The following is a 25918-nucleotide window of genomic DNA, read 5'->3' as shown; positions in this document are numbered from 1 at the left end:
GCCCGTTTGGGCTATTCCGATTTACGAGGATGCCATTTGGTCTCCGGAACGCCCCCGCTACCTTCCAACGACTCATGGACCGCTTTCGGGCCGGCCTTCCAGACCTGACCCTCCTCGCCTATCTCGATGACCTTGTACTCTTTTCAGCTACTAAACAAGAGCATCTTGTACAGCTGGAACGCATTTTTCAACACATCCGACATTTCAAGCTGCGCATGAAAAGGGAAAAATGTTTCTTTGGTTGTCCAGAAGTACGATATCTAGGACATCGCATCTCCGCTGGAGGTATCGTCCCCGACCCCGACAAGGTACAAGCGATTGCCGGTATGCCACCCCCGTCCAACCTGAAGCACGCCCACACCTTCCTACAAACCTGCTCTTGGTTTCGACGGTTTATCCCAAATTTCGCAAACATATCGAAGCCACTTAGTGATTTGCTCAAGAAAAATGCCGTTTGGGAATGGGGACCTGCACAACAGGAAGCCTTCGAGACGCTGAAGAACCGCCTCATTACCGCTCCCATCCTGCAGCAAGCTGATTTGTCAAAGCCATTTACGCTGAGAACGGACGCGAGCTCCCATGCCATAGGAGCAGCTCTCCTCCAGGGGGAGGAAAACGAAGAAAGACCGATCGAGTACGCCAGTCGCTTACTCACCGCCCCCGAGAAAAACTACTCGACTACGGAACGAGAGGCCCTCGCCATCGTGTGGGCTGTTAACAAGTTCCGCGGGTACATCGAAGAAAACACCACGGTAGTCATCACCGATCACCAACCTCTTCGATGGCTGATGTCACTAAAGTCACCGACCGGAAGACTAGCACGGTGGGCCCTGCAACTTCAACCTTTCGATTTGACCATACAGTACACCCCTGGGAGAGCAAACGTCCTCGCCGATCTACTTTCACGCCCCCAATGCGACGCCGAGACGAAGCATGTGTGTTCTATCTGTATGATTCATATCGATGTTCCAGTGCAGGGAGCACTAGCTCTCCGAGAAGAACAGATGCGCGACCCGGAAGTAAGACAGGTCATCGATGCTTTGACCACCGCCAACCCAGAAATAGCCCAACCGTGGACAGCAAAAGGGTATGTCATAAACCAAGGAGTCCTCTATCATTATCCACAGGAAGGAGATGATGAAGAGGCACAGCTCGTCGTACCCGTTCACGAGCGCCCCAGGATCTTGAAAGAATTTCATGACGCTCCCACCGCCGGACACTATGGGGTCGCAAGAACGCTTTACAAAATCTCCTCTCGATATTATTGGCCCGGAATGAGAAGATACGTCACGGACTATCTCAAGACTTGCCTAGAGTGCCAACGATACAAGCCGAGTAACGTGAAACCTGCCGGTTTACTTCAAACTCCGGTTTTGCAGCAAAGAATGGAAGTATTATCCGTCGATCTATTCGGACCGTTACCCCCGTCAGAAGATGGTAAGAAGTGGATTTTAATAGCCCAAGATTACGCCACGAAATGGGTTGAATTATTCGCCCTTGCCGACGCCACTGCCGAAAATTGTGGATGGACCATCGTTAATGAAATCGGTCTCCGTTATGGACTCCCCCGGCGAATCATTAGCGACAACGGTAGCCAATTCATAAGTGCCGTGATGCAGAAGATCACCTTTTGTTTAGGAATCACACAATCTCTTACGCCAGTTTACCATCCCGAAGCCAACCCGGTGGAACGACGAAACAGGGATTTAAAGACTCAATTGTCAATCCAGATCGGTGAAGAGCCCCACCCCACGTGGCCGACGAAGCTTCCGGCGATCAGGTTTGCAATGAACACAGCCCGGTGCCAAACCACCAACTTCACCCCAGCCTACCTGATGTTTGGCCGCGAGCCCCGAACCGTCGACGACGTCACACACGATCTACGTAGTATCGTCGTGTCAGAAAATTTTGTAGCCGAAGCCACGCCCAAGCTGCTTCGACTCGCTGATACACTTGAAATAGCCAGAGAACAGCACGAATCAGAACAAACAAGGAGAAAACGACACGCTGATCTTGGTCGTCAGCCGAGTCCCGAATATCAGTTAGGAGATCTGGTACTGGTCTCCCTACACCAGCTCAGCAACGCTCGACAGGGCGTATCCTCGAAGTTGCTGCCCAGACGAGACGGGCCCTATGCCATACGAGCCCAAAAAGGACCAACGAGTTATGAACTGGAATCGCTAACCAATCCTTCCGAGGTCATCGGGACGTACCACACTTCCCAGTTGAAGAAGTTCCACGGTCCGGTTGAGGACCCTCCGGCTCCCGTAGCTCCAGTCCGCAGACGAGGACGTCCACGAAAACACCCTATTGTCCAGGCCCAATAGCTTGTCGCTTCATTGGTCCTGAGGGGGAGATTGTAACGCAAATACACCCTCGCGACCGGGAGTAGTTCCGTGACGCTCCACTAGTACGCTCTCGAGGGCGCCACTCCATCTTCCCGGTGCGGCTCTCGCTCTTAGCCAGGATCTCGCCCATTGGTCAAGTTTCCGCGCGCTCTTTTGCATGCCCTCAGGCCATCGGACGAGGGTATAAAAGAAATTGCATCCCCTTGCAACATCAGTTGCGCTTGCTTCGGTGACACAACTCTCTCTCCTCCAGCAGCACCCTCTGTGGTCACTGGTCTTTTCCGAATCAAAAGCAAGCCGACAAGTGGACACTGCGTTTACCCTGACATCCCGAACCCTCTTCTTCGAAGGCATCACCAGGTCCCCCTGACGACACCTCCGTGGAAGCTCGACCCGTGTTTTCGAAATCATTTTGTACGTTTACAATAAATAAATACATTCGAAACCACCCTACAATTTTATATTATGTACCAATACATTCTACATTACATTCTTGGATTTTATTTTGGCACATTTGGCGGCTCTCTGAACTACTTATACCTAAAACCAGTCCTACAAATAATAAAACTCGGCAACTTTAAAAATAACTACGGTCTCGAAAAATTTTAATTGTTTTTAGAACATAATACAAAGTTAACAGTTGACAATGGACCGATAAGCTGAAAGTACCTGAATTCTTTGTCGTAGAAACTAACTTTGCCAATACATATTATCGTAGATGTTATTTGTTATTGGGAAAAAATTGAATGCAGAGTAAAAATACTTAACGTTAAGTAAAATAATAGATGTTCAGTAAAAATTATAAATGACAGTGGACGAATCATAATTGTCCAGTATAAAAACTATATGTTACATAGGCAAACAAATCTTTAGTAACAGTGATGGATGTTATCAAACATTTACATTTCTACTGTGTAAATTGAAATACAACAGTTGTATTTGTCATTTTTCCTGTTTGTACCTACCACACAATATAGGTAATGATTATTATGATAAAATACTGTGCAGGTTTTATACTATGCCAACTGTAATATTTTACTGATCGTTTATATTTTTTAATGTGCGAAAATGAAATCATTCAGTATTTTTTACTAACAGTAACAAAGTAGAGTTGATTACTGAACGCATTATTACTCACTTTGTTATTACGACCATCAGTAGTATCGATAGAATGTTGCATAATAATAGTACATTCTTCAATGAGCGTATGATGGCTATTATTCAAGAGGATGAAAATCCGAGATAATAATAGATAATTTACCCGAGTTGAAACTATACTTTTTTTACGACTATCCGCGATGCGCGACTTATTGTTTACAGACGCATCCGATTCGCGATCTGCCGTTGTATAATGAAAATACGAGGGATGTGATTGGCCGACAGCCGTGGATTTCAGTATACCTATTCTAACACGGGGCGTGGAATTGATTCATTGAATATCCAACAAGAATAGGTACATTCATTCTTTAATAGTCGTGGAGAAACAATATTTTTAATTTATCTATTATGTACTTTTACATATGTACTATTCCGGACATGGAATGTTGGCCATAACTGACATTTAACTGACAAATATGTATGTGTGAACTGGCCTTTATTGAATTTAACCCAGCTTTTGACTCGATAATGCCATTTCCTTGCTTTTTTAATGTCAGAATAAAAACTTCAAAGTGATTTTTAATAATTGTCATTTATTAATTACGCTAATGATTGGTTTACATCATTTTTTTTAGAAATGTCAAAAAAATGTTGGCCAAGATTCCGTGTCCGGAATAGTAGGTAGATACTTACCTATTAGAAAATAAAATTATTTTGTGGCTTTAAATCATTACTTAGTTATTTTTGTTTGTTAATTTCAATATTAATGAATTATTTTGTCTAAAATATAGTGACCTCATTAATACACTATTTTTCATTAATAAACGATTTTTGGGATTTTGACGTTTTGATGATTATTTTGATGTATAAAAAACCTCGAACATGCATTGTTTGCACTTACCAACACTGCAACAGGTAGTGCAGCAGGGTTTTCTATATTTTATAGCTCCATAACTGCACAATTACGAATTCACTTTTCCAAAAGCCGACCTTTTTGGTTATAATTCTCATGTCATATTTTTCAAAGGTAACTAGGTTTTCTTAGCAACCGTGATTTTTACGTGAAATTAAATGTGAATGGAGTTGACGTCTTCTGACACTCTTTGTGGAAAAGTGAAAAGAAAGTGTTGAAAATTTTTAAAATGGCCTACCCTGAGGACAAAAAAAGAATGAAGGTATTTTATAAGGTCTCATCTTTATCGAAAAAGATTAAATTGGTTTTGATTTGGCTTTAATTTGAAATTTTGTCACAAAAAAAAGAAGTTTGCGGTCTACGAAATTTTTTTGTAATCAACTCGTTTGTTAATGGGCGATTAATAATCTAAACTATTAAAGGCACTCACCCGCTACACTCGTTCGTGCTTTAAACAGTTTCGATTATTATTAATCGCCTTCATTAACAAACTAGTTTATTAAATAACTATTATACCTAATTATCCTTTCAGTAGTATGTAATAATGTCAAAATAATATTTTTTGCGATAAACAATTTGTCACATGTGAAAAATCAACAGTTCAGTGAAGTAAAGATTATATCGAAAATGATTTTCATTAGAAAAATGATCTTTTTTATTGAGTACTGGGGACAACATAATTGAGATTTCAGTCAACCCTAAGATCATGATTTATTGAAAGAAGAAAAGAAAAAAATGTTGAAAGGGTAACCACCAGTTAATTAAAGAAATAAACGTCGGTTTGATTTTTTGAAATTGCGCTGTGCTGCCAAGTGTTGGTGGCTAATCCAAGTCGTATAATTCCCAAAGCTCATATGTCAATCTGCGATCTTGTTAGTTTATTTTCTGTGTCGGTCAGAGAGTGTGACCGACGGTGGTGACAGAAGTGTTTGAAGTTGTGTGTATACGAGTCTGGCACGTGCATGCATCCAGCCGATAAATCCCAGCCAACCATGGAAACGTCATGGGACGCTTGACCTGATCATCAAGGCGGACATGGATCAGACACACCGATCAACCCGTTGATCACGTCTAACTATTTCAATCAATCCTCATTTTTTCATCCGCAATAATCGAAAAAAACACAGAAACAATAAACACGAGATCGATCACCAACGCACACAAACCAATTACAATTATTCCATAAATGTTACATTAAAAAGTTGTCATTTTAATGAAAGTTTAATGGTCCCTGAAACCCCCACCACGTGATCAGGAAATTTGACATTTCCCGAAATCGTCTACGGGTGTTGTCACTTGATTTGATTGATCGCGCGGCTGTCATCGATCGAAACGTCAAGAATTGGAGAGTGTTAAAGATGGCGCTGCTGTTGCCCGGACAAAAAAGGAAACGACGTTTTCCGAGCGGGTTAGATGGTTGAACATCATTTTCGTTTTTTCCGTTATAAATTAAATGTTGGGGAAAGCAGTGTTCGGCATTAATAAGTAAGAAACACGTGACGGACGAACGGAAATGGGCGTATCGTACACAACCGAGACATGGCTGGTTAGGGTCCCTAGCATCCGTGTAACAGCGATCATCAGGACACTTCATTTCATTTCCCACTGGTCATTTACTACTGTCACTAACACCCACATGGATGGAAACGCTTCGTACACCTTCTCTGCCGCGCGTAGAAAGTGATATTGAAAAGCGCAATAAAATCCACTGCAGGATCTGACAGGATGATGCCCACGGTGGGCTTACGTTGTAAATTGCTTTAATTATTCATTTTTTCATGCTTTGGGAGTTGACATGAGACGTGAACTTCTTCTTAAAAAGTCTAAAGTAAATCAATTGGACGCATCATTGGTCATTAAATGATCAATACAAATTTATGAGACATCACATTATTGTTTTTTTTTTCTTTCTTATAGGAATATAAAAACTGCTAATTGGAGACAATGTACAAGACTATTATGGAAATAAAGTGTCGTAAAAATGTGCATTGGATGTCCACGATGAGGGATTTAACTGGATTAAAAATGAAAAATTGTCCAACGATTTTGAAAAGAGTTTGAAAAAAGAAAATCTGGGAAAAAGGACGAATAAATTAATTTTTAATATTTTCAATATGATTTGCAATAGCGCAAATGGTGTTTTGTTTGTGCAAATCTGATATGGTCAAGAACTTAACAAATAAAACACGAAGGACAGAGACAAAAGTCATTAAATTAAACCAATAGCAACCAAAATGTTTTCTGGACGCAAGCTAATTTAGGTTAACACGTGGCTGCTAATTAGGAATATAATGACAAACAATAATTATTAGCTTAGTTTTGAAGATACAGCACACGTAACACTCACAATCAGTACAATTTTGCTCTTTGTATTACACTTATGTTGCCACACTACGCTGATTATTACATTAGAAAAGACAAGTAAAACATTTTCAAAAGAATTCTTTAATTGAACTTAGAATTTTATTTTATTCATATCGTGAACATCCTATATTCAAAATCCATAAAAGAATGTAATAACGCATGGATTCTAAATTAGAACTACGTGGTTCAAACATTAAGGAAATAATAATTTTATCAAGAAAAAAATGCAAAGTTAAAATTTATTGGCCGGTATAATTAAATGAGAGATTGAGAAATACTCGGATTAGGTAACACAACTGAACCATTTATAGTTATTTATTGTTTAAGTGGATTAAGAGGCAAATAAAACTCGCGAAAGAGTTTTATTTGCCGGTAATCAAAAAATGCAAAATGCAAATGAATACAACATTATATCCACAACCAGGTACAAATATGTAATTCAGTTTTTATATTAATTTTTTGGAACATTTTTATTTGACATTTTGAAATGACGTTTATCATTTTACGAAAAATTAGTTTAAACAGTGTGGAACAAAATATGATTTTCATCTAGTTACCTTTGCACTACCCTTGTAAAAATACGAAGTGCCGCTCTACGAAAAAAAGGAAGGCAGTACCCGAACCACAAAATATTCATCAACATTTCAAATGTGATTTATTGCAAAAGGATGATATGACTAAAATCGTTATTTTAAGGCGTTAGGTAGGTATACATTTAATCGTTTGTTAATTCAGTTCAATAAATTGTAATAATTGCCAATTTGATTGATGACATTTATTGACAGAACTATAGTTGATTTCATATAAATGTTGATCAAGTGAGCTGTGCATGTGTAAAAGCACCTTTAACTTAAGTTACATTACAAAAGTCACATTTATGACAGATTCATTATAGGTTATCTCCAATAAATCTTTATTTGGTGAAAATACAAAGACAAAAGCAAATAAGAATTAGTGAATTACTTTAATCAGTAAATCAACAGTGCCGAAACGTACAACAAAAGTAAAAAATTATAATCAAGATTCGCGCAGGGCAAGCAACTTTGAAAGTCGAAGTAACTTTCATACCAACAGAAAATCAGATTTTCATGGCTTGCTTAGATGCACATTTATATGAAATTGAGTATACATAGCTAGTTCAAAAAGAGTAGAGCGGTACAGGAAGATTTATATATGAAAAAATTCCAAAGCTAACTAGATGAAAATTATTTTGTTCTACACTTCTGTTCATTGTAAAACTGATGTCACTGTCATTCTCAGTGGTAGATAATTGAAATAATTCGATTTCAGTCCAAGTAAAAGTGTACTTAATTCCCACTCTGGTTTCCCTTCAAAGCGAATAAATCTTTCGTGTACTTAATTCCCGCTCAATTAATTATTATTCTTTATTTTCAAGGTTTATTGTGGGTTCTTTTAAGTCTGGTATTATCAAAATTCGTTTGTAAATTCTTACCTGATAACTTAATATGGGTAAACATGGAAACAATTATCAAGTAAATTTACACAGCCAAAAAATTGCAAAAATCTCTCTCAAGACTTGTATGCTTTTTCCATGAACAGAAGTGTACATTGCATCAGGAAGTCAATCATTCTTTACTGAAAAATGGAAAGTATCAGAATATTCCAAGAAAGTAAATGTTAGCAAGATTAAATAAAATGGTTACGTGTCTTCTTATACATATAACCGATTTATAAGACTTGCGTGTTTTATTAATACCATAATAGGTCTCTAAACAAGATAATTATGACCTGATAATATGCCGGTTGTGGATAATAGTAATTATACACCAAGGTAGAGAAGACATTTTTTTAAGCCGAGGTAGTTTATTCCCCAAGAAGCCAGGCTTAAAATTGTCTTCTCTACCGTGGTGTATATATTATTTTTTTCACTACCAGATACGTTAAAACCCTTTCTAATAATAATTGTTAATTAAATTATTTTGTCCGATGCGACGATCCGAGTTCTCATTTTTCAACGGTTGCTATGAAAATTGAAAATCGTCTGTCTACGTTAACCAATGAAATCAAAGAAAATCTTTCGTTGCTAGGTGACTGCTTATTAACCACTGGTTAATAATGAAAAATTATTAACTAGTAGGAGAGAAATTCTACTTCTGGGTTCAGTTCGAGAGTCAATAATGACACCTTCTAAGAAAAAAAAAAGAAATTAGTCTTTAAATAAAAGTTGAATCAAATTTATTAAGTGTTTGTAATTTTCAGCCAACTCATTGATATTGTTTGATTGGCTATTTTAAAATGTTGCCTACTGCTGATAATAATATTTACTGTGATCTAGGTGTAGATTAGACAATACATATACAAGGTATCCCAGAGTTGCGAAAAAGCTCCATAACTTGTTTGTTATTAAAGATATCAACTTTTAACTAACTAGGAAAATTTCAATAAAAACACATTTTGGGATATACCTTGTTATATCGCGTGTTCAAATGAAATCCTGGGCTGAGTAGGCGTTGGAAATATTAAACCGTTTAGAACAGTGTAAAGTTTTAAATTTCCCGCCGTTTATGTTTAATCTGGACATGATTGATTGATTGGACATGTTTGTTTTCAGCAAAGGGTGCCCTTAGCTATTTGCTTCGAGAATAGGGATCGTTAAGATATTCTATTTTTAATGCAAAACATTGCAAGGAAAGAAATTTTTGGCTCTAAATTTTAGGGTAGCTGTCAACATGCTCCAATTAATCGACGCTTTAAAAAGCACAACAAATACAACAATTGATGGTTTTCAACGCTTTCTCAGCTCAGGATTTCATTTGAAAGCGCGATATGACGTAGACAGTTCTTGGTATGTAAAAACTGCTTTTTTAAAATTTGTTATCTTATATTAGTTTTGGAAACTCTTGCTGTACGATTTGACTTGCTTGACTTGCTTGGATCGTTTACGCGGAGTTAGAGGTATACAATATTTTTTTCTATTGCTCATAGCCTTTGTAAATTTTGGAAGTGTCTATATAATTAGGTAGGTATGTATTGTAAAGTAAGTTGTCTTGACTATTCCATTCACCTGTCATTTGTTAAAAATGGACCAATAAAAACACAATTTTACACATTTGTTACCATGGTTTCAAAAAATTGGACCGAATATTCTCACTCGTGGAAATTGTGTCGGTAATGCCTCTAGTGATCCCAGCGATAATTTTTAACAAATGAATGCAGCCTTGAGAATTGCTTCCAAATGGACTCACGTGTCTTTTTTGTGTTGTTGGAAACATTTTCTTCGATTTCTGCGTTAATTTCTTCTTCCGATTTGCGATTTGCTGTCAAATTGACAAAGTGGGTTCATGGAATAGTCCTCCGAATACAACTCGTAGTCCAAATTATGTAGACTATTTTAAAACTGGTTTCACTCATTCACTTGTGCTTGGGAATCTCACTCGTGCTGACGCACTCGTGGATTCATTCCCAAGCACAATTGATAATTCGTGACCAGTTTGAAAAATAATCGACATAATTTGGGCTACTCGTGGTAATGACAATATTTTTTTCTTTCCTCCAAATTGGTAGACAAATCTTGGTAGATTGCACTGGGAACGTATATTCTTCTTTTGTAGCTCTAGTGATTGTAAAAAGAAGAAAAAAGTCTTCCTTACTTAATGAAATGTTCTGTCTCTTCAACGAAACTTTCTTCATTTTCATTGATGTACTTTTGAACTACTACAGTTTAGAATGCCAAACATTTTACAAAATATTCAAGTTTTATTTGTTGACACTGTAAAGAACAGCTGTCTTACCTACACTTTGAAGAGGAAATTTAAAAAAAGTACTTTAAATGTAGGTACCTCTCTTAGGAAAGACGCTACATGAAAACGTTTTACTGCCAAGTAAAATAAATATTTTTTGCTATTGTTGAATATAAATATAATAATTTAATGGATCAGACAATATAAATATAATACACTGCAGTGAAGGATAGGTTCGGCGTTTTTTTTCATCCAGAGCCAAAGACCATTTTTTAAAATCGTATTCATGTTTAAGAACTCTACAATTTAGAAATTTCTAATAAGAAATATTGATGCTTCTTCCACATAACACTATTCTTTAGTCTACAGTGCTACATGAACAATTGATCTGCCACATTCAGGTTTTGACTTTTTTTGACATTTTTGTTTTTTTATTAGATAATAATAATCACGTTCCGATCTGGAATGAAATTAAAATTGTTGTCGACTAGAAATGATTTGACGTAGCTGAAACAGTAGTTATGACATGAAAATATTCCAGAGCTTCTATTAATTTAATTATGAACTTAATGAAAGAAAGCGCATTGCGACCAATGCACCCGGGAAAGACATTTGCGCGATCACTCTGCAAATTTTGTGAGTTTTTGGAAGTGTTTGTTAAGAGCCATCCTAGATAGTTTGGATAGGAAATTGGAACGTGTAAACGCAGCTTGAAGTGGACAGACAGTTGTTGAGTTTACGCTTTCTTGTTTTAGGTAATTAGGAATTGCTGTTTGAGTGTCATCCTGTCGGGTGGTACCGTCGAGACGACCATCCTCGAACGGAGATTGAGCAGATCGTATGATTTAATTTATTCGGTGCGGGCCACTGGGCCAGATCTACTTTGAAGTACATATTAACAATTTGTACAAAAAACTCTTCGCCCTTTGGGGTGACAGGACGGACACTCTTATTCTGCCCTGTCTGATATCTCCCATTGTCGCTGTAGTTCCTGTGAAATTGTGAATTTGTTTATTTCAGTGTGGGCCCTCAGATTGCAGCAGTGATAACAATTTTAGCCACTCAAGGAATACATGGCGCCCTGCACGGCCCATTTGCTGTTGATCCCAACAACCTTCTGGGCCAGACCAGGCCGAGGAACTGTCGGACGTGTTCTCCTCGTAGGTGGCCAAGTGATAAGTTTAATTGAGTAATTTATAGGAATGAAAGAGTGAGTCAGGTTTAAAGAAATAATATATTTCAAAGCAATAATACACTTTTCACGTTACATGAAAAAATATTTATAAAATAACCCAATTTTTGCAAAAATGACACAATTTTATTTTCTACGAGAGTGTTGTCGCACAAAACATGTTCTTAGTGATTTAGAAACAATAAATTTGTTATACTCTGAAATAAATAATTATTAATAATAAATAATACACCTACTTACATAATAATATTGTTCAACAAGTAGTAGTTGTGTCTGAATTAGTTTCAACATCGACACGTTCCAAAAGGCACATAAGTTTGTAGGCAACTATAAAGTTATTTATGTACAATCATGTTTCATGTTCCTTAATATTACAGTTTAAAGCTTCACAAGCATACAAAAACACAAGCTAATAGTCTTGTAAAGTGTTAAGTACACTTTTATCGATAACTATTTATAATTCTATTACACAATTTGAAATGTGCGCCTCTTGCGAGGCCACTCGAACAAAATGTCACCCTCGACAGCGCAATCGAACATCTCAAGACGAGCGGGCCTCAAAGGTGCGTCCCTGGCGCCGTCAAGGGGTGCGCATTGATCCCCGGATTGACCATGTGCATGGCCGCCGCGGTATTTCCACTTTGCAGATACATGTAATAGTTGTAGTTCTGCGCACTGTCCGAGGGCGGCGTCGGTCCCGGGACTCCCCCGGGCGCCCCGTGAGGCGCCCTGAAGGCCGCCGCGTGCACTCCCGCCAAAATATCCGACACCGAATGCGAACTGGGCCAACAGGGCCCGGTGGCGTGTCGCTGCGGGGGTGGCGTCTGCAGCTTCTGCTGGGGATAGGGGTAGCTGGGGTAGATGGCGTTGTAGAGCGAGTGCGAGTGGGGCGCCGGGTGCACCAGCGAGCCGATCTTGTTCCGCAGGATCCTGCTGATGGAGCTGACCGAGGGCACGTTGTACTTGTCGCAGATGCCGTCCGAGAGGAGCCTGTCGCGGATCTCCCAGGCGAAGATTCCGGGGTCCTTCTGCTTCAGGTCTTTGATGTAGGCCACCACTTTGGGGGTGGTGACGCGCGGCTTGGAGCCGCCGATGGCGCCGGGGAGGATGGAGCCGGTCTCGTGGTACCTGGCCAGGATCTTGGACACGCAACCGTGGGAGACGCGCAGCTGCCGGGAGATGTCGCAGGGGCGGATGCCCACTTGGGACAGCTCGACGATCCGGAGGCGGACGGAGTTGGGCAGGGGGCGGCCGTTGACGAAGACGCCGCCGAGCTGGTTGACCTCCCCGTACTGCTGGACTTGGCCCTCTGGAACAGGATTGCACGTGTCACTAATTAGAGCGTGGGGAAGCGGCAACACGAACCCATTTGTTGGAATGGGCCGAAAAAATACGACAGTAAAATTAGAATGGTCGGTTTCAAAGAAACGACGAGCGGTTCCGACGGGTTCTGCGGAGGTCTCCCGGTGATGAGGCTCGGGTTTCACAGACACGCAGAGAGAGACGCTGTTTAATTGCCGCCATGTATATCTGTTATGTTCGTAAAGATTGAAAGGTAATTTACGTTCCATTGCTCATTGGAAGTAACCATGACAATCGCAATATTTCATATCTTGGGCTATAGTCGGTTGATTATTGTGATTCGAATGACAATCACGACATGAAATTTTAGATTCCTCCAGATGTTTGTGCGGTACCTTTGGTAAATAATTTTTTGCTTGTCTAGCGATGTGTTAAATTTTTTTGATTTCCTTTCTGCCAAAATTAATAGATCGCGTTCCGAGAACGAATATAAAGTGCAAAAACCGCTTCTGTTGCTGCATTAATGGAGGAGCTTATGTCCAAACGTCGACATGTCCATAAGCAAATATTTCGCACAAATTGCACAAAACTGTTAAATTCAAACCAAAAACTAAAAAATCACTCATTTGTTATATTAAATATAAAACTGTACCTATCTTCTACGACAAATGGCGAAAAAAGGTAAGAAAATGTTGGATTTTGCTTGTATCGGGTGTTCATTTAAATTTATCCTCAAAGTAGATGTTGAAGAGTCAATTGTGAACGCACCACGGATTACAGATCACGGATCAGCTGTTTAAAGCTAACCTCACTGATGAGTGGTGCGTTCACAATCGACTCTTCAACGCCAACTTTGAGGATAAATTTAAATGAACACCCGATATTTAAACACCTAATAGGTATGCGTAAATGGTTTTGGAACATGGAAGTCATTTATGATCCTCCGCACGATATTTTTATACAGAATTTCATTTGCGGAGGATATCATTCTAGCATAAAGTGAACCTCCCACATAAAGAAGTATTTGAATGATAATGTTTACATTCTCGAGTAAACAGTAATTAATTGTATCACATCAGATATGAATCGCTTGCTTGGAAACTTGATTATATAGATTTGTGATAAATTACCTCGTGAAGAAGAATCTGCGAAAGAAATTTTGGAGTAACTCCTCAGTCTTAACTGATTCGACATGATCTTATGCGATCCAAAAAAGATGCACTCTATCAACAACAGCAAAAGTCAACTGATAAAAGATAAATATGCTGGTCCAGCAAAAACTGGAAAAGATTAAAATATAGAAAAAATCGTACTCAAAAACTGTCACTTTTGCAACAGTCGAAGATTAGTAAAGGTCGTGTTGGTGGAACCAAATCGATGGCAAAAATGTTAATACCCTTCGACTCAGAGCAGACAATTTCTTGAACTGTGTGCAGGTGATCTGGAAGCATTTTTTCGTGGTGAAACCTTGATAAGAAGAGTCGATGTGGTTGATAAGGAAGGACATAGAACCACTATAGGTATCACAGGATGTTACATAATAATAATTGGTAACTATTACGTAGAACTTATTTTTCCATTGAAGCGAACCCAAGAAGGAGAAACGAGGAGAAAAAATGTTCAGGAAGAGATTTTCTTCACACGGCTCAAGTTGGAAAACGTACTGTACAGGAAGCGGGATTTGCAGAAATTAATCATGCACTGAACAGGTTTAATCTAACTCTTAGCGACCCTTTCCAATTTAAAGGTTTTAAAAAAGGGTTACACCGAACGTGAGGCGAAATCTACCATCAACGATGGTTTTTCAAATATTCTTTCAAAGAGTTACGAACAATCCTCGAAGGTTTATTGAAAAAAATGTTCGAGTGAATTTTGTTTGGTTAACCCGATATGACTAATTTTTTACAAAAAGAACAGTTTATTTTCCACCTATTTTCAGTAAATACTGCAAGACTTAATACTTGGAAGACTCAAATTCCAACGCTGGAAAAGTAGAAGCAAATATTTTTCTATTACATTTTTCTCCTTAAAAACCAAATCCATTGTTCTCATCTAATGTGTAAATTTCGAGTATGTATAAAAGCTCCAGTTTTTTCTTCAGAGCACTAAAAACATTTGAGTTGTCAAGGTCTCCACTGAACCAAACGATTCTCAACTACCATAACATAGAAACGAAACCATAGATACAGGCTGTCCCAAAAATGGCGTACTAACGGTGCACTACGGTGTAGAAGAGATTACCGTAAACGTCAGAAAAATGTTTAACAAATTCTATTTTACTTATTTGCTGATTTGGCGGTCTTTGAAAGTGGCATTTAACAGGTCAATTATTTCGAAATATATGTATTAAATTGTCATGACAGCTACGTCTAATCGTACATATTATCACAAAGTACAAGATCACTCACTACCAATATCTAATCCTGCATAATAGAAAATTTAGAAGCTTTGGAAATCGAAAAAATTATTTTAAATACACTACGGTAACATTGGAAGGTAATAATGTACGAGCATATCTTTGTTTACATTGTATTACCGTTAATAATAATAATAACAATAACTGATTTTAATTTTTTATTTAAGCATAACAGACTAGACATTATTATTTTAAATAAACAACAAAAGCAAGCATATCTTTTAGATATAGCTGTTCCAAATTTACTCATGTCATATCGTGAGGAAGTTCCTTAACAATTAACGTTGACACAGAACATAATAAAACACAACAAAGTCAAAATGTGGAGGCGTGACGCCATTAATTATGTTGATTAGCACTGCACTATTCCTATTTGATAGTAATATCCGTACTAGTGTATGTACTCCGGCAAAATTGCCGTGCCGCCGGGTGGTGGAGGGTTAATAAACTGATTTTTTTTCTGTATTTTTTTCATGTACATTTAAACATCCTCGATAAGGTAGTAAGTAGTTAACACGCCAATTTTGGGACAGCCTGTATAAGTACCTACATATTTGGAACAATCAAGAACTGAAAATTCCATCGACTTCTGGATAATGTTGGTGGCAATAATTTATCTTATTTATTTCAAATTAACTTTTATAAAAAATATTAACTAAATTTATAAATGAAATATGTTTATCTCTTATCTGAACACACTATAGAACTTCCCATATGCGATTTATTACTAAAATATTACTAAAAGTATTATTCTATAGAAGATGAATTACATTTTTACTTTTATTTCTTGCCACGAAAGTAATTATAATTAACACGTGTAAAATTCGTTGTTAAAACGCTAGTATAGCATGCAACATATTTTACATTTTAATCTATTATATCACATATCAAGTCTATAAATTGTTTTTGAAAGTATTTGCCATTATTCATTTAAAATAAATTTCCCGTTTATTAATTTTCAATTAACCGGCAAGCGTGTTTTACAGAAAATTTAATTACATCAAAGCTTCTAGGTCCTGTTTTTTAGATTTTAATAGCGTAAATACACCTAAAATACAAAGTTACAAATTCAAATCTTTATAAATGTGTCATAAATAATTTTGAATGAAAATATCGAAAAATAAAATTTTTAATTGGCAATTGATCGCGCCCCACAAGACTTAACAAATTTGCAACATTTTTAATCAGTCTTGCGTTTGACTTTCTCAGCACGAAATTAACCGTAATTTTGCAAATTACCGGAGTCTGCGTGCCAATAAAGATCACGCTGGATAACCACGTTATCAACAATTATGTTATCAACGGTTGCAAGCGACCAATCCATCTTTACAGAGTTGATATTCGTTTCAAATTAATCCTTACACTTTTTTCTTGCTACCGTTGTTGGTAACTACATTACCAAGGACGTTCTGTGCACGCTTCAATCTGAAATGAGGTTTAATTAAAACTTTCGTATAAACGTTATTAATTTCTATTATGAAAAAGGATCGTAAACAGAAAAACTGTATTTTAAGCTTTGCACTCGATTTTAAATTAAATTGGTCAGAAATTGACCGAAGCATAATTACTTCGTAAATAATTAACGACAAGAAATTATACGAAATTTAGATATTACTTTTTATGCCGAAATTCACTTTTCCTTCCATATTTGTCAAAGTTTTTTATTCAGTTTACATTGTTTTTGAATTGCCACGAGTATTATTATAAAAAAGTGGCACGGTATCGAGGCCGGATTGATTTATTTATCATTGCAGAAAGCTATCAAGTAATGAATCTCCCATCCACGCCAGACATTGCAGTAAGGACCTCATAAAATAAAGAAATCAGCAGTTTCAGCTAAAGACATGAAAAATCATGCCATGAACTAATTTAAGCAGCAATACTTATTTTTAATCGCATGTTACATTTAACACAAACTTGTAATTTATTAATAGATAAAGAGGTTATGAACTGGTGTGTAAAGAACGAGCTGAAGTAAGAATTTATGTAGATTTCTTGAAGATCCGTTGTTATCGAGAACTCGCAGTTGTCACGCTGTTGCAGCGAACGTCGCTTAGTGCCCGTTGGTATGTCAAGAATGTTATCTAGAGCAATTTGCGGGACTGTAAGAAAGGTTACGACCCCAAGAATGTTTGGTACCACCTTTGACATCCACTAGAATAGATCTTGGAGCGGGTTTGGGGGATTTTCAACCCCACATTTGCATTCTAAACCATCACAATAATTGACATTCTGACCCTCCAACATCTTGGGTTTCAGTCATGTGTGAGGTTTAACGGACACGTGGGCGTTTCCGGAAACCCCTACAACCCGCAAGATGTAAGAGACCGTTCCTATTATTCTCGACGTAAATTTTCACTTTAATGTGTTTATTTAATTGGACTTTTTCGGCATCGTCCAATTACGTTTCGTGTTTTCTCATTAGTTCCGGTCTATTTTTGAACCGCCTGGACCATTTTTATTGCCCATCAGTTCTACACCTTTCTGCCATGGTTACGACCACTGCCTGACACCGGATCTTGCATGAAGCGCATTATTTGCTCAATTTAGCCAGTAATTATTTTATTAATATTATTTACTTGGATAGCGTTTTCGCCGAGTGGGGAAAATTCGAGCCAGCGGGAGTAAGTTCGGAATCATAAATCAAACTTGTCGAGTTCAAAGGGGATTTTCTGAGCCGCAAAGCCTGAAATTGTAGACGTTAAATTAGCCATGGTTCCTGGGCCAGAACAGTCTAAATATTATGTGCAATGTTTGTGCACTACCGGCGATTTAATTAACTTGTCAGTGGGTCCAACAGCTCTAAATTAAACCTCCCTCGAAGCTGAAATGACCAATTTTCTCGGTTTTAAAAGAACGCAACTGCTCTGCCAAAATAAACAATTTTGTCGTGGAGTTTTACACTAGCTTTGCATTCAAGCTTATCTTACGAAGTTCGTTAAAATTTATTATTTATTACGCCCCAGATTTTCAGGAGAATAGATTATTTTTACGTGAGTACCGAAGAGGGAGGTAATGGCATTGAATGTAAAGTGTAATGTACGAGTACATTTTTTTGGATGTTTATGGGTCTCTGTAGCTTTAAATACCGAATCAATTTCGACAGAACTTTCCATAGTAGAAAACTCATTTATCCAAAGATAAGAGAAAAAGAAGAGACTCATTGCTTGTCGCAAATGATGCCATATAGTGCACAACAACAAAACTTGCTGATGTTATATGATTTTGCTTTAAAAATAATTAATTTAATTGCTTTAAATTAATTAATTTCTATTCCTATATGGAGTATTCCACAATGCGAGCTTTTTGAAAAGTTGTGTTTTTCTGTTTTTTATGTTTAGATAAAAATTAGGATATCTATGGTTATGTTGAAGTTTTGTTGGGATAGATTAGAGTTAAATTACTTTTGCAAAGATCCAAATACAAAAGTCTGATTAGAACAATAATATTTTACTTTTTATTTGAGTTTTTATTTTGCTATTCCATAATGGAGTCATCTCCTCCACAAATACACGATTTATAAACAAATAAACGATTTATTTTATTTGAAATCATTAAATCCGCACTATAAATCTGTTCTTTCACTTGTGGGGGCGTTTGGAGAGGGTGGAATTTCATCGTATCATAAATATTTTGTTCTTTCTCTTTTCATCTAATTTGGGTTCTGTTCCAAATATCTTCTTTCAATAAATTGTAAACCAGGTATAACTACACATGTAGCTTTAACATTAACAAGATTCTAAACCTAATTTGAAGATATCGGGTGTTCATTTAAATTTATCCTCAAAGTAGGCGTTGAAGAGTCGATTGCGAACGCACCATTTGTCAGTCTACAGAGTAAAAACACAAACAACGCAAAGACTGATGTTAGATTTAAACAGCTGATTCGTGATCTGTAATCCGTGGTGCGTCCACAATCGACTCATCAACGCCTACTTTGATGAGAAATTTAAATGAACACTCGATACTATAAGTTATTATAAGTTATGCTACTTTTATTCTCCTCTGTATGTTGTCTACAATAACTACAATAACTCCAAAGTGAGAAATTCTTGAAAAGTGTTTTTATAATACCATGTTGGATTTGGAATTAGCCACTTGAAAATTGAAAGATTAGTAAAAATAGATACTATTTTTAAATTTATAGGTAAAGATTATGACAGAAACACGAGACTAAAAGAATAATCTTTACATGGTTAGACGACAAATACAAAGTAATCACCTAATCAGGTTTTAGTTTTGTAATTACTGAACAACAACCTAAAAAATATAGAATTTTACTCGAATTACTTCAGAAATTTGGAGAAACATTAACTTGTTTTCTTCTCATTAGTTATTAAGATAACAAATAGTAAGATACAGATTTTTTAAATGCATCGGTAATAAACAAGAACGTCTTGAAGAAGTATCTAGGTATACCTAGACATGAAGTTGGGTGAGTTAATAACCCAAAACGTTCATTTAAAGTTGTTCATAATTGGTTGATGAAGTAATATAGATGTTATACCATGACATTTGTTTCCAGTCTTAAACTCACTATTGGGTTATACGGACGATTTAATTAAAGACCAGAACTACGAGGGTTTAGATCAATTCTTTGAAGGAATGAAAACAATTAATCAACTTTACAATGGAAACTTCGTTAAGTTAATACCAATATACTGTATTGCAGTAATTAAGGTCGATGTTTGTTACATAAAATATTGAATGTTCCTTTTCAAAACTGTATTTCTTATTAATTTTATAATTACTGCGGTGGGTGGTAAAAAATGAAATCAGTTTAAAATTAGTCATTATCATTAACCACTTGTGAAGTAAATACAGGAGAGGTGGTCATAAGGAATAGAGCCCATGGAATTTTTTGGTAGAAATAGTTTGGGTTAATCAGATATATTCTCATAACTATAGGTTTAGATAGCTGTAGACAGTCCAGTAAAAAGTATTGTAAGACTCAAAAAAGACAAGATGAGCCTGGCTCTGAAAGGGACAAAAGATGATACCTATTAAGGCAAAACATTTATTCCGGCACCGCTGTAGTCCATTCATTCCTTCCTAGGTTTGTCCCAAGCTAGTAAAATAAATATTCCTCAGTAACTGCAAGAACTTTGTCATTTCTTGAAAAGTCCAAAGAGGACAAGAGTGAAGAGCTTTGTAACAACAGACATGGTAAAGTTTTGCCACAGCAGTTGTCGATGTATGGGCAAATTTCTCTGTCAAACTGACCCAAAAGGTGGTTTGGCGTTTGATATTCAGCTGATAATAATCACTATTCCTCTGATATCATAAAACACTGACGCCATGACTTTTCCGACGGATGGCCCTGTTTTCTCGCTTTTCGAAAGAAAAAGAAAAAAAAATCCTCTGGATTTAAGTTTCATCAAATGCTCATCCAAATGTGTTACCAATAAACTTTAACAGACTAAGGTTAAACAACTGTTATTTAGGATGCGACTATTTTTTTTGTATAGGTACCAACAAAGTACAATAATGTCATCTTAAATTTGAGATGAATTGAAAGTCCTCTCGCAAGTTTGTTTCGTTTGTATTGAAGAAGCTGGATTGTATTTGAGATTTGTCCAATTTTGTCATGTTTGATTTTGATTTTATTGGTGATTAATGTAAGTAATTTATTTGACCGAATTTTGCTACATTAGGTATAAAACACTATGTTCATCTTCTCGGGACTTATCGTGTATTCAATTTGCTTAGGGCATATTTTAAATTACTACGAAAAAACGCTATCAGAACAAAAACATAGTGTTCATTTAATTCCTTGAAGGAAATTTTTATGAAAAGTGTATAGACCTAGTTCGGATTGATTCTAAAAGCAGTAATAATAAAGATAAAGACTCCCACCTTTTTAGTTTATTGCGAGGAACCAGTTTTGAAATTTCCTGGTTCCATTTAAAATGTTTGTGAAGTTCCATTTCCTCATATACACTAAAATATCTGAGTTTAATACATTCAAAATAATTTTACTATAGCTACTTATATGTGCAAAATTGGATTGAAGTAATATCGAATTCGTTTCATGCCTCGTTTGAAATTATAGCAAAATAACCATAAATTAGCGGACATTATCGTAGTAATATACCTACGCGGATTTAATTGTTCACCTGCAAGCTAAACAATAGTAATTCCAAGAAAAGTCAAGTTACGACAAGTGGGTCTCCATTGTCACTTATATTTAATTGTTAGATCTTGATCGAACAGGTCATATTGAGAAGTATTTTTGCAAATTTTCAGATATTAAGTGTGGCTTATTTAACGTCATCTAAAAATGAATGTTTATTATGCTAGTTAATCAAAAAGGTGGTTTAAGGAAATTCTTTTCAATGTAACCAGTTCTTCAATTCAATATGTGGTCAAGTAACTTGGCGCTTGCTTCTGTTTCTCTTAAGGCAAAGCATCATTATCAATTATTGTCAATAGATGTCATTTATTCGGCGAAGAAAGAGTAGTACTGTAGTGTTGTAAAAAAACAATTCTTTTCAGAACTTTGATCTAAATAATTGTTGATCGCACGGTACAAAGCCTGTTTCATTACAGTAACAAAAATTAGGTTACATGGAACAGTTAAAAAACATTTCAAAAATTTAACACGTAAGCCGCGCTGATAATTTCTGCAAACTGCCAGTAACTGTCACCGTTAATTTTCATTTTTTTTTTAAGTTCTTTAAGGACGAAACGATAGATCAAAAGGCTTTGTTCTCCTCTTGGCAATGAAGTACCTTCAGAAAATGAACTGTTTACAATTGGTTAAGATTATTTTATTTATGGACAATTTACGTGTAGAGAGATTAATTTCTGCTGCTACAGAAGAGAACGCTGCCAAATGCTCGAAGAAAGATAATAGTATACCTATGTATAAAAAAAACAAGTTTCATAACTTCATAAGACCAGTCTTGAAGCACGAATTCAAGTTTAAAAAACGAGTGGCCTAGCCATGAGTTATTTTAAAGAATGAGAGCTTCAAGGTCTTATGAAACGAATTTTTTTTACTATTTTTTGTAATTTGCTCTTTTTAAGCCGTTTTTAAACAAAAATGTTTACTTTAGTCGATTTAGGGATTTTTGTGGCGGTTGGTAATGTCTTAATTTTAAAAGTGAAAATTTGATCTAGTCGCCTTTTGTTTTATCCTAATTCTGTCACAAAACACGAGTACGGAAGATAATCAAGATAATCTTGCATGTACGCCTCCTGAAATACGTGAAAAATACGGTACTGGACACTTCCTGTTCTTGACACATTTTGTAATTTAAACTGACATGCATGACAAGATAATTCCGCATCAAGCTTTACCAACCTAAAAATGTTCGTAAAATGTTTCGTGAATTAATGGCTATAATGACATAGCCAATGGTGACGTCGCGTTCGTTAATATGTCTATTAAAGAATCAAAATGGAGGCAAATTACAAAAAAAGTTAGTAAGCGAATCACTTAGGAACTACAATATGATAAATAAAAAAAGATAAGGGAGCAGCTATGGAAAACAAAACTTCTGAAAACGTGGGACTTATTTTATGGTGTTACTTGAAAGATAAACTTTACATAACTGCTTGAGATAGAAAGAAAATAAAATTAATTATTCGAAGGGTTTCTAAGATCTAAAACTTCTTGAAAACATTAATGTGACCTTTTACATCACTGAATCATTCAGATTTGATTAGAAAAAATATAAGCGTACACTTAAAAGTTGACTATCGCTATTGAAATCTAGTAAACACTGAAAAATTAATCAGGATGGTCATGATATCTGTAGCAAAAGCTTGAAAGATGGGGTGGATTTTATTATTCACTCTGTATATTTTTTCTACTTTCTTCTTTAAGTTTTCTTTAGAAGAATATGAAGTAATTAAGTAAGCACATTTGTCGTTAATAAAGTTTTATAAACAGTTTCGTGTGTATTTAGTTTTTAAGAATTTTTTAAGAATGCACTTCTGACAGTGATTCTAAGACAATCACTTCTCAGAATATTCCCGAAGAGGCCAAAGCGACATAATAGGATTTATTACAAAACATTTTTAGAAGGAAGTTTAAAGGCTGTTTGACACGATGCTAAATTTTGTAGCAAATTTGTTACAAAATGAGAGAGACCCTCGATCAGGACCAATGAACGATCAGGATCATCGTCTGTCTTTTTACAGAATTTTCTGTGAAATTTAGTATCGTGTCACACTAGCTTAAATTGAAAAACGCGAAAATCATCCAAACTTTGGTCTAAGTGGCGAATAAGAAAAACATTAGTTTTAATAATGTTCTTGATAAATCTTATTACAAATTACTTTTACTCCCTGGAGACATATTACCAGACTTTTATCCCAAGGCAGGAAAAATCCCTACTTTCTGTTGCAGTAGTAGAAAGAAATTATCAAATAATATATACATTGTCGTCAAAGTGAGAAAATCAAGAGACTACAACAACCAGTGTGTGCTTAAACTTATATTAAATTATAAATTTAAAATTGAATTCGGAATTAGATTATTATTTCTCTTCACAATTCATATTTTATGCTGGATAAGCACAATTGTTCTTCATTTGTTTCAAAGGAGCAAGTAAGTACTTAATTAACAACGTGTTTTCCTTTACAATTGGCATAAAATGAAATGTTTCATATCTTAGTTGACAATCTCACTCTGAACATGAAATTAATGTTGCTACATAGCTGACGATTTTCTGACAAATGCGCAACAACATAAAAGAAGATATTTTGTACAAGAGAAACGATCAGTCGATATTACGATTGATCAACACTCGTTCAGATCGGTTGCAATCAATAATTCATCCGAAACTTACGCCATTTACATAACACACGATGAATTTGACGTGATCAAAAAATAAGTAATACCATTTAAAATGTTGTACCACCAACTTGGAAGATTTAAAATTTGTTAAAGTGAAAATGAAGAATTGAAGAAGAAGCACAGAAATTAAGTGGTATGTAATTGAACATGTAAGTAACTGATATGTTTGTACGAGTATGTATTAAAGAAAAGAGGAACACGATTTTTTTTAATTTTTAATTATGGTAGCCATCATTTGAGGGATAATAAAGAAAGCATAAAAGATATTTCTACCAAATATTCATCCCGATTAACTTTGAAAATCTTTTTTTTAAATAGAATTTGCATTATTACAAATCATAATTAATGTTTATAATTATTATTTCCTATTTTCTCTCAAAATGTTCATTTTTAACCTAAAAATAGTTGAACAAGCAACAATAGCTGCACTTACGAGTAACAGTTTTTTCCTTGATGTAAATAATTTCTACGTTTTCTTCAATTCGTATTAAGAATGTTCAAGGCGTATTGCTTCATATAATATAACAAGAGTTCAGTTGAATTGTTCATCAAGTTGGCTATGACTGTATTTTTTAAGAGACAACAACATCCTAAATTAAGTTGGTTAAACAAAAATAGCGACAAAAATCAAAGCCAATTTGATGAACTTTTCATTTGAACACATGTTATTTTTTCGGCCTCCGTCTAGAATGAATATTCTATAATTATGCTCAACGAAATACATAGATTGCCATGGATTTCAAAACTGTCAGTGTCAGATATCAATGCGGCGTCCTAATTGTTTTGTGACAAGTTTTAATTGAAATAAACAAAAATTGTTCAGATTTAATTGTTTTTGATTGATACTTTCTGGTCGTGAAGAATTATTACATGGTCGTGGAGAAAATACAGTCTGTTACTAACCTTGTTACAGAATATATTCCCTGCCTAGGCAAGAAAATCGAAACAGGAATTTTTAATGAAAGATTTTAGGTTGGTAGCACAAAATGTCAATGTTATGTGGAATTTTTGTACAATTTTTAATGTGTGAAATATTGATGTCGGGCAAATTTGAATCCTTTATTGCAAGCTGTATATTGTGTATAGCAGTAGAGGCCGAGGGGACATTCAGGGTTCTGAATATTTGAGGAATTGGTTCATTTTTGTCGTGACAGTCGTTTCTTGGATCTTTTAAGTTGCCAATAGAAGAAAAATAAATTCCCTATCCGGTAATATTTTAACAAAAATTATTCTATTTTGCTTTAAATAAATTATCCACCGAAAAAGTTTTGTGTATTACACGACTAGAAAATATTTTGCAAGTGTTCGCACTTGTGGTGTCTCGGCTGACGCCTCTCCTTCACAAACCGTGCTTGCACTTGCAAAATGGCATTTTCTAGCCGTGTGATACAAATAACTATTTATTTTAATTTACCTTTATCGTCAAGCTTTATAAATTCATTAAGTCAATTAGATTAATTTGTTTTTATTGTTACATCTACATATTAAAGTTTAAACTAACCGAAACTAATTTACTATAGCGAAAAAATCTTGGAGTGTTAAAATTGAATATTGTTATTTCAGAATCCAACTTGTACTGATCTTGCTCACATCAAAATGTTTTTGAAGAGATAACAATATTGGCGTTTATGAAAGATTATATTTTTTGTTTTTGCCCAATTTTCTAATAGCTCTTTCATATTACATATTCCCGTTTTTCTTGATGTCAGTTTTCCTGAGATTTTGTGATCGTTGACAGTGTTGAATTATTTTCACAATCCTTTTAACATGATGATAAC

General features: G+C 35.8%; 1 protein-coding gene across 1 annotated transcript in view; it reads right to left on the bottom strand.

Moving 5' to 3' along the window:
• Positions 1-11646: 11646 nt before the first annotated feature.
• Poxm (Pox meso) overlaps positions 11647-25918 on the bottom strand; it is a 39177-nt gene continuing 24905 nt past the window's right edge. Inside the window, exon 2 of the mRNA XM_069039078.1 lies at positions 11647-12925. Coding sequence (XP_068895179.1) covers positions 12174-12925 — 752 coding nt within the window. The 3' untranslated portion in view covers positions 11647-12173. The remainder of the gene's footprint in view (positions 12926-25918) is intronic.

This window comes from Tenebrio molitor, chromosome 2 (assembly GCF_963966145.1).
Source record: "Tenebrio molitor chromosome 2, icTenMoli1.1, whole genome shotgun sequence".
NCBI classification, from domain to species: domain Eukaryota; kingdom Metazoa; phylum Arthropoda; class Insecta; order Coleoptera; family Tenebrionidae; genus Tenebrio; species Tenebrio molitor.
The sequence above is the reverse complement of the archived record's forward strand: the minus strand, read 5'-3'. Positions and strand labels throughout refer to the sequence as shown.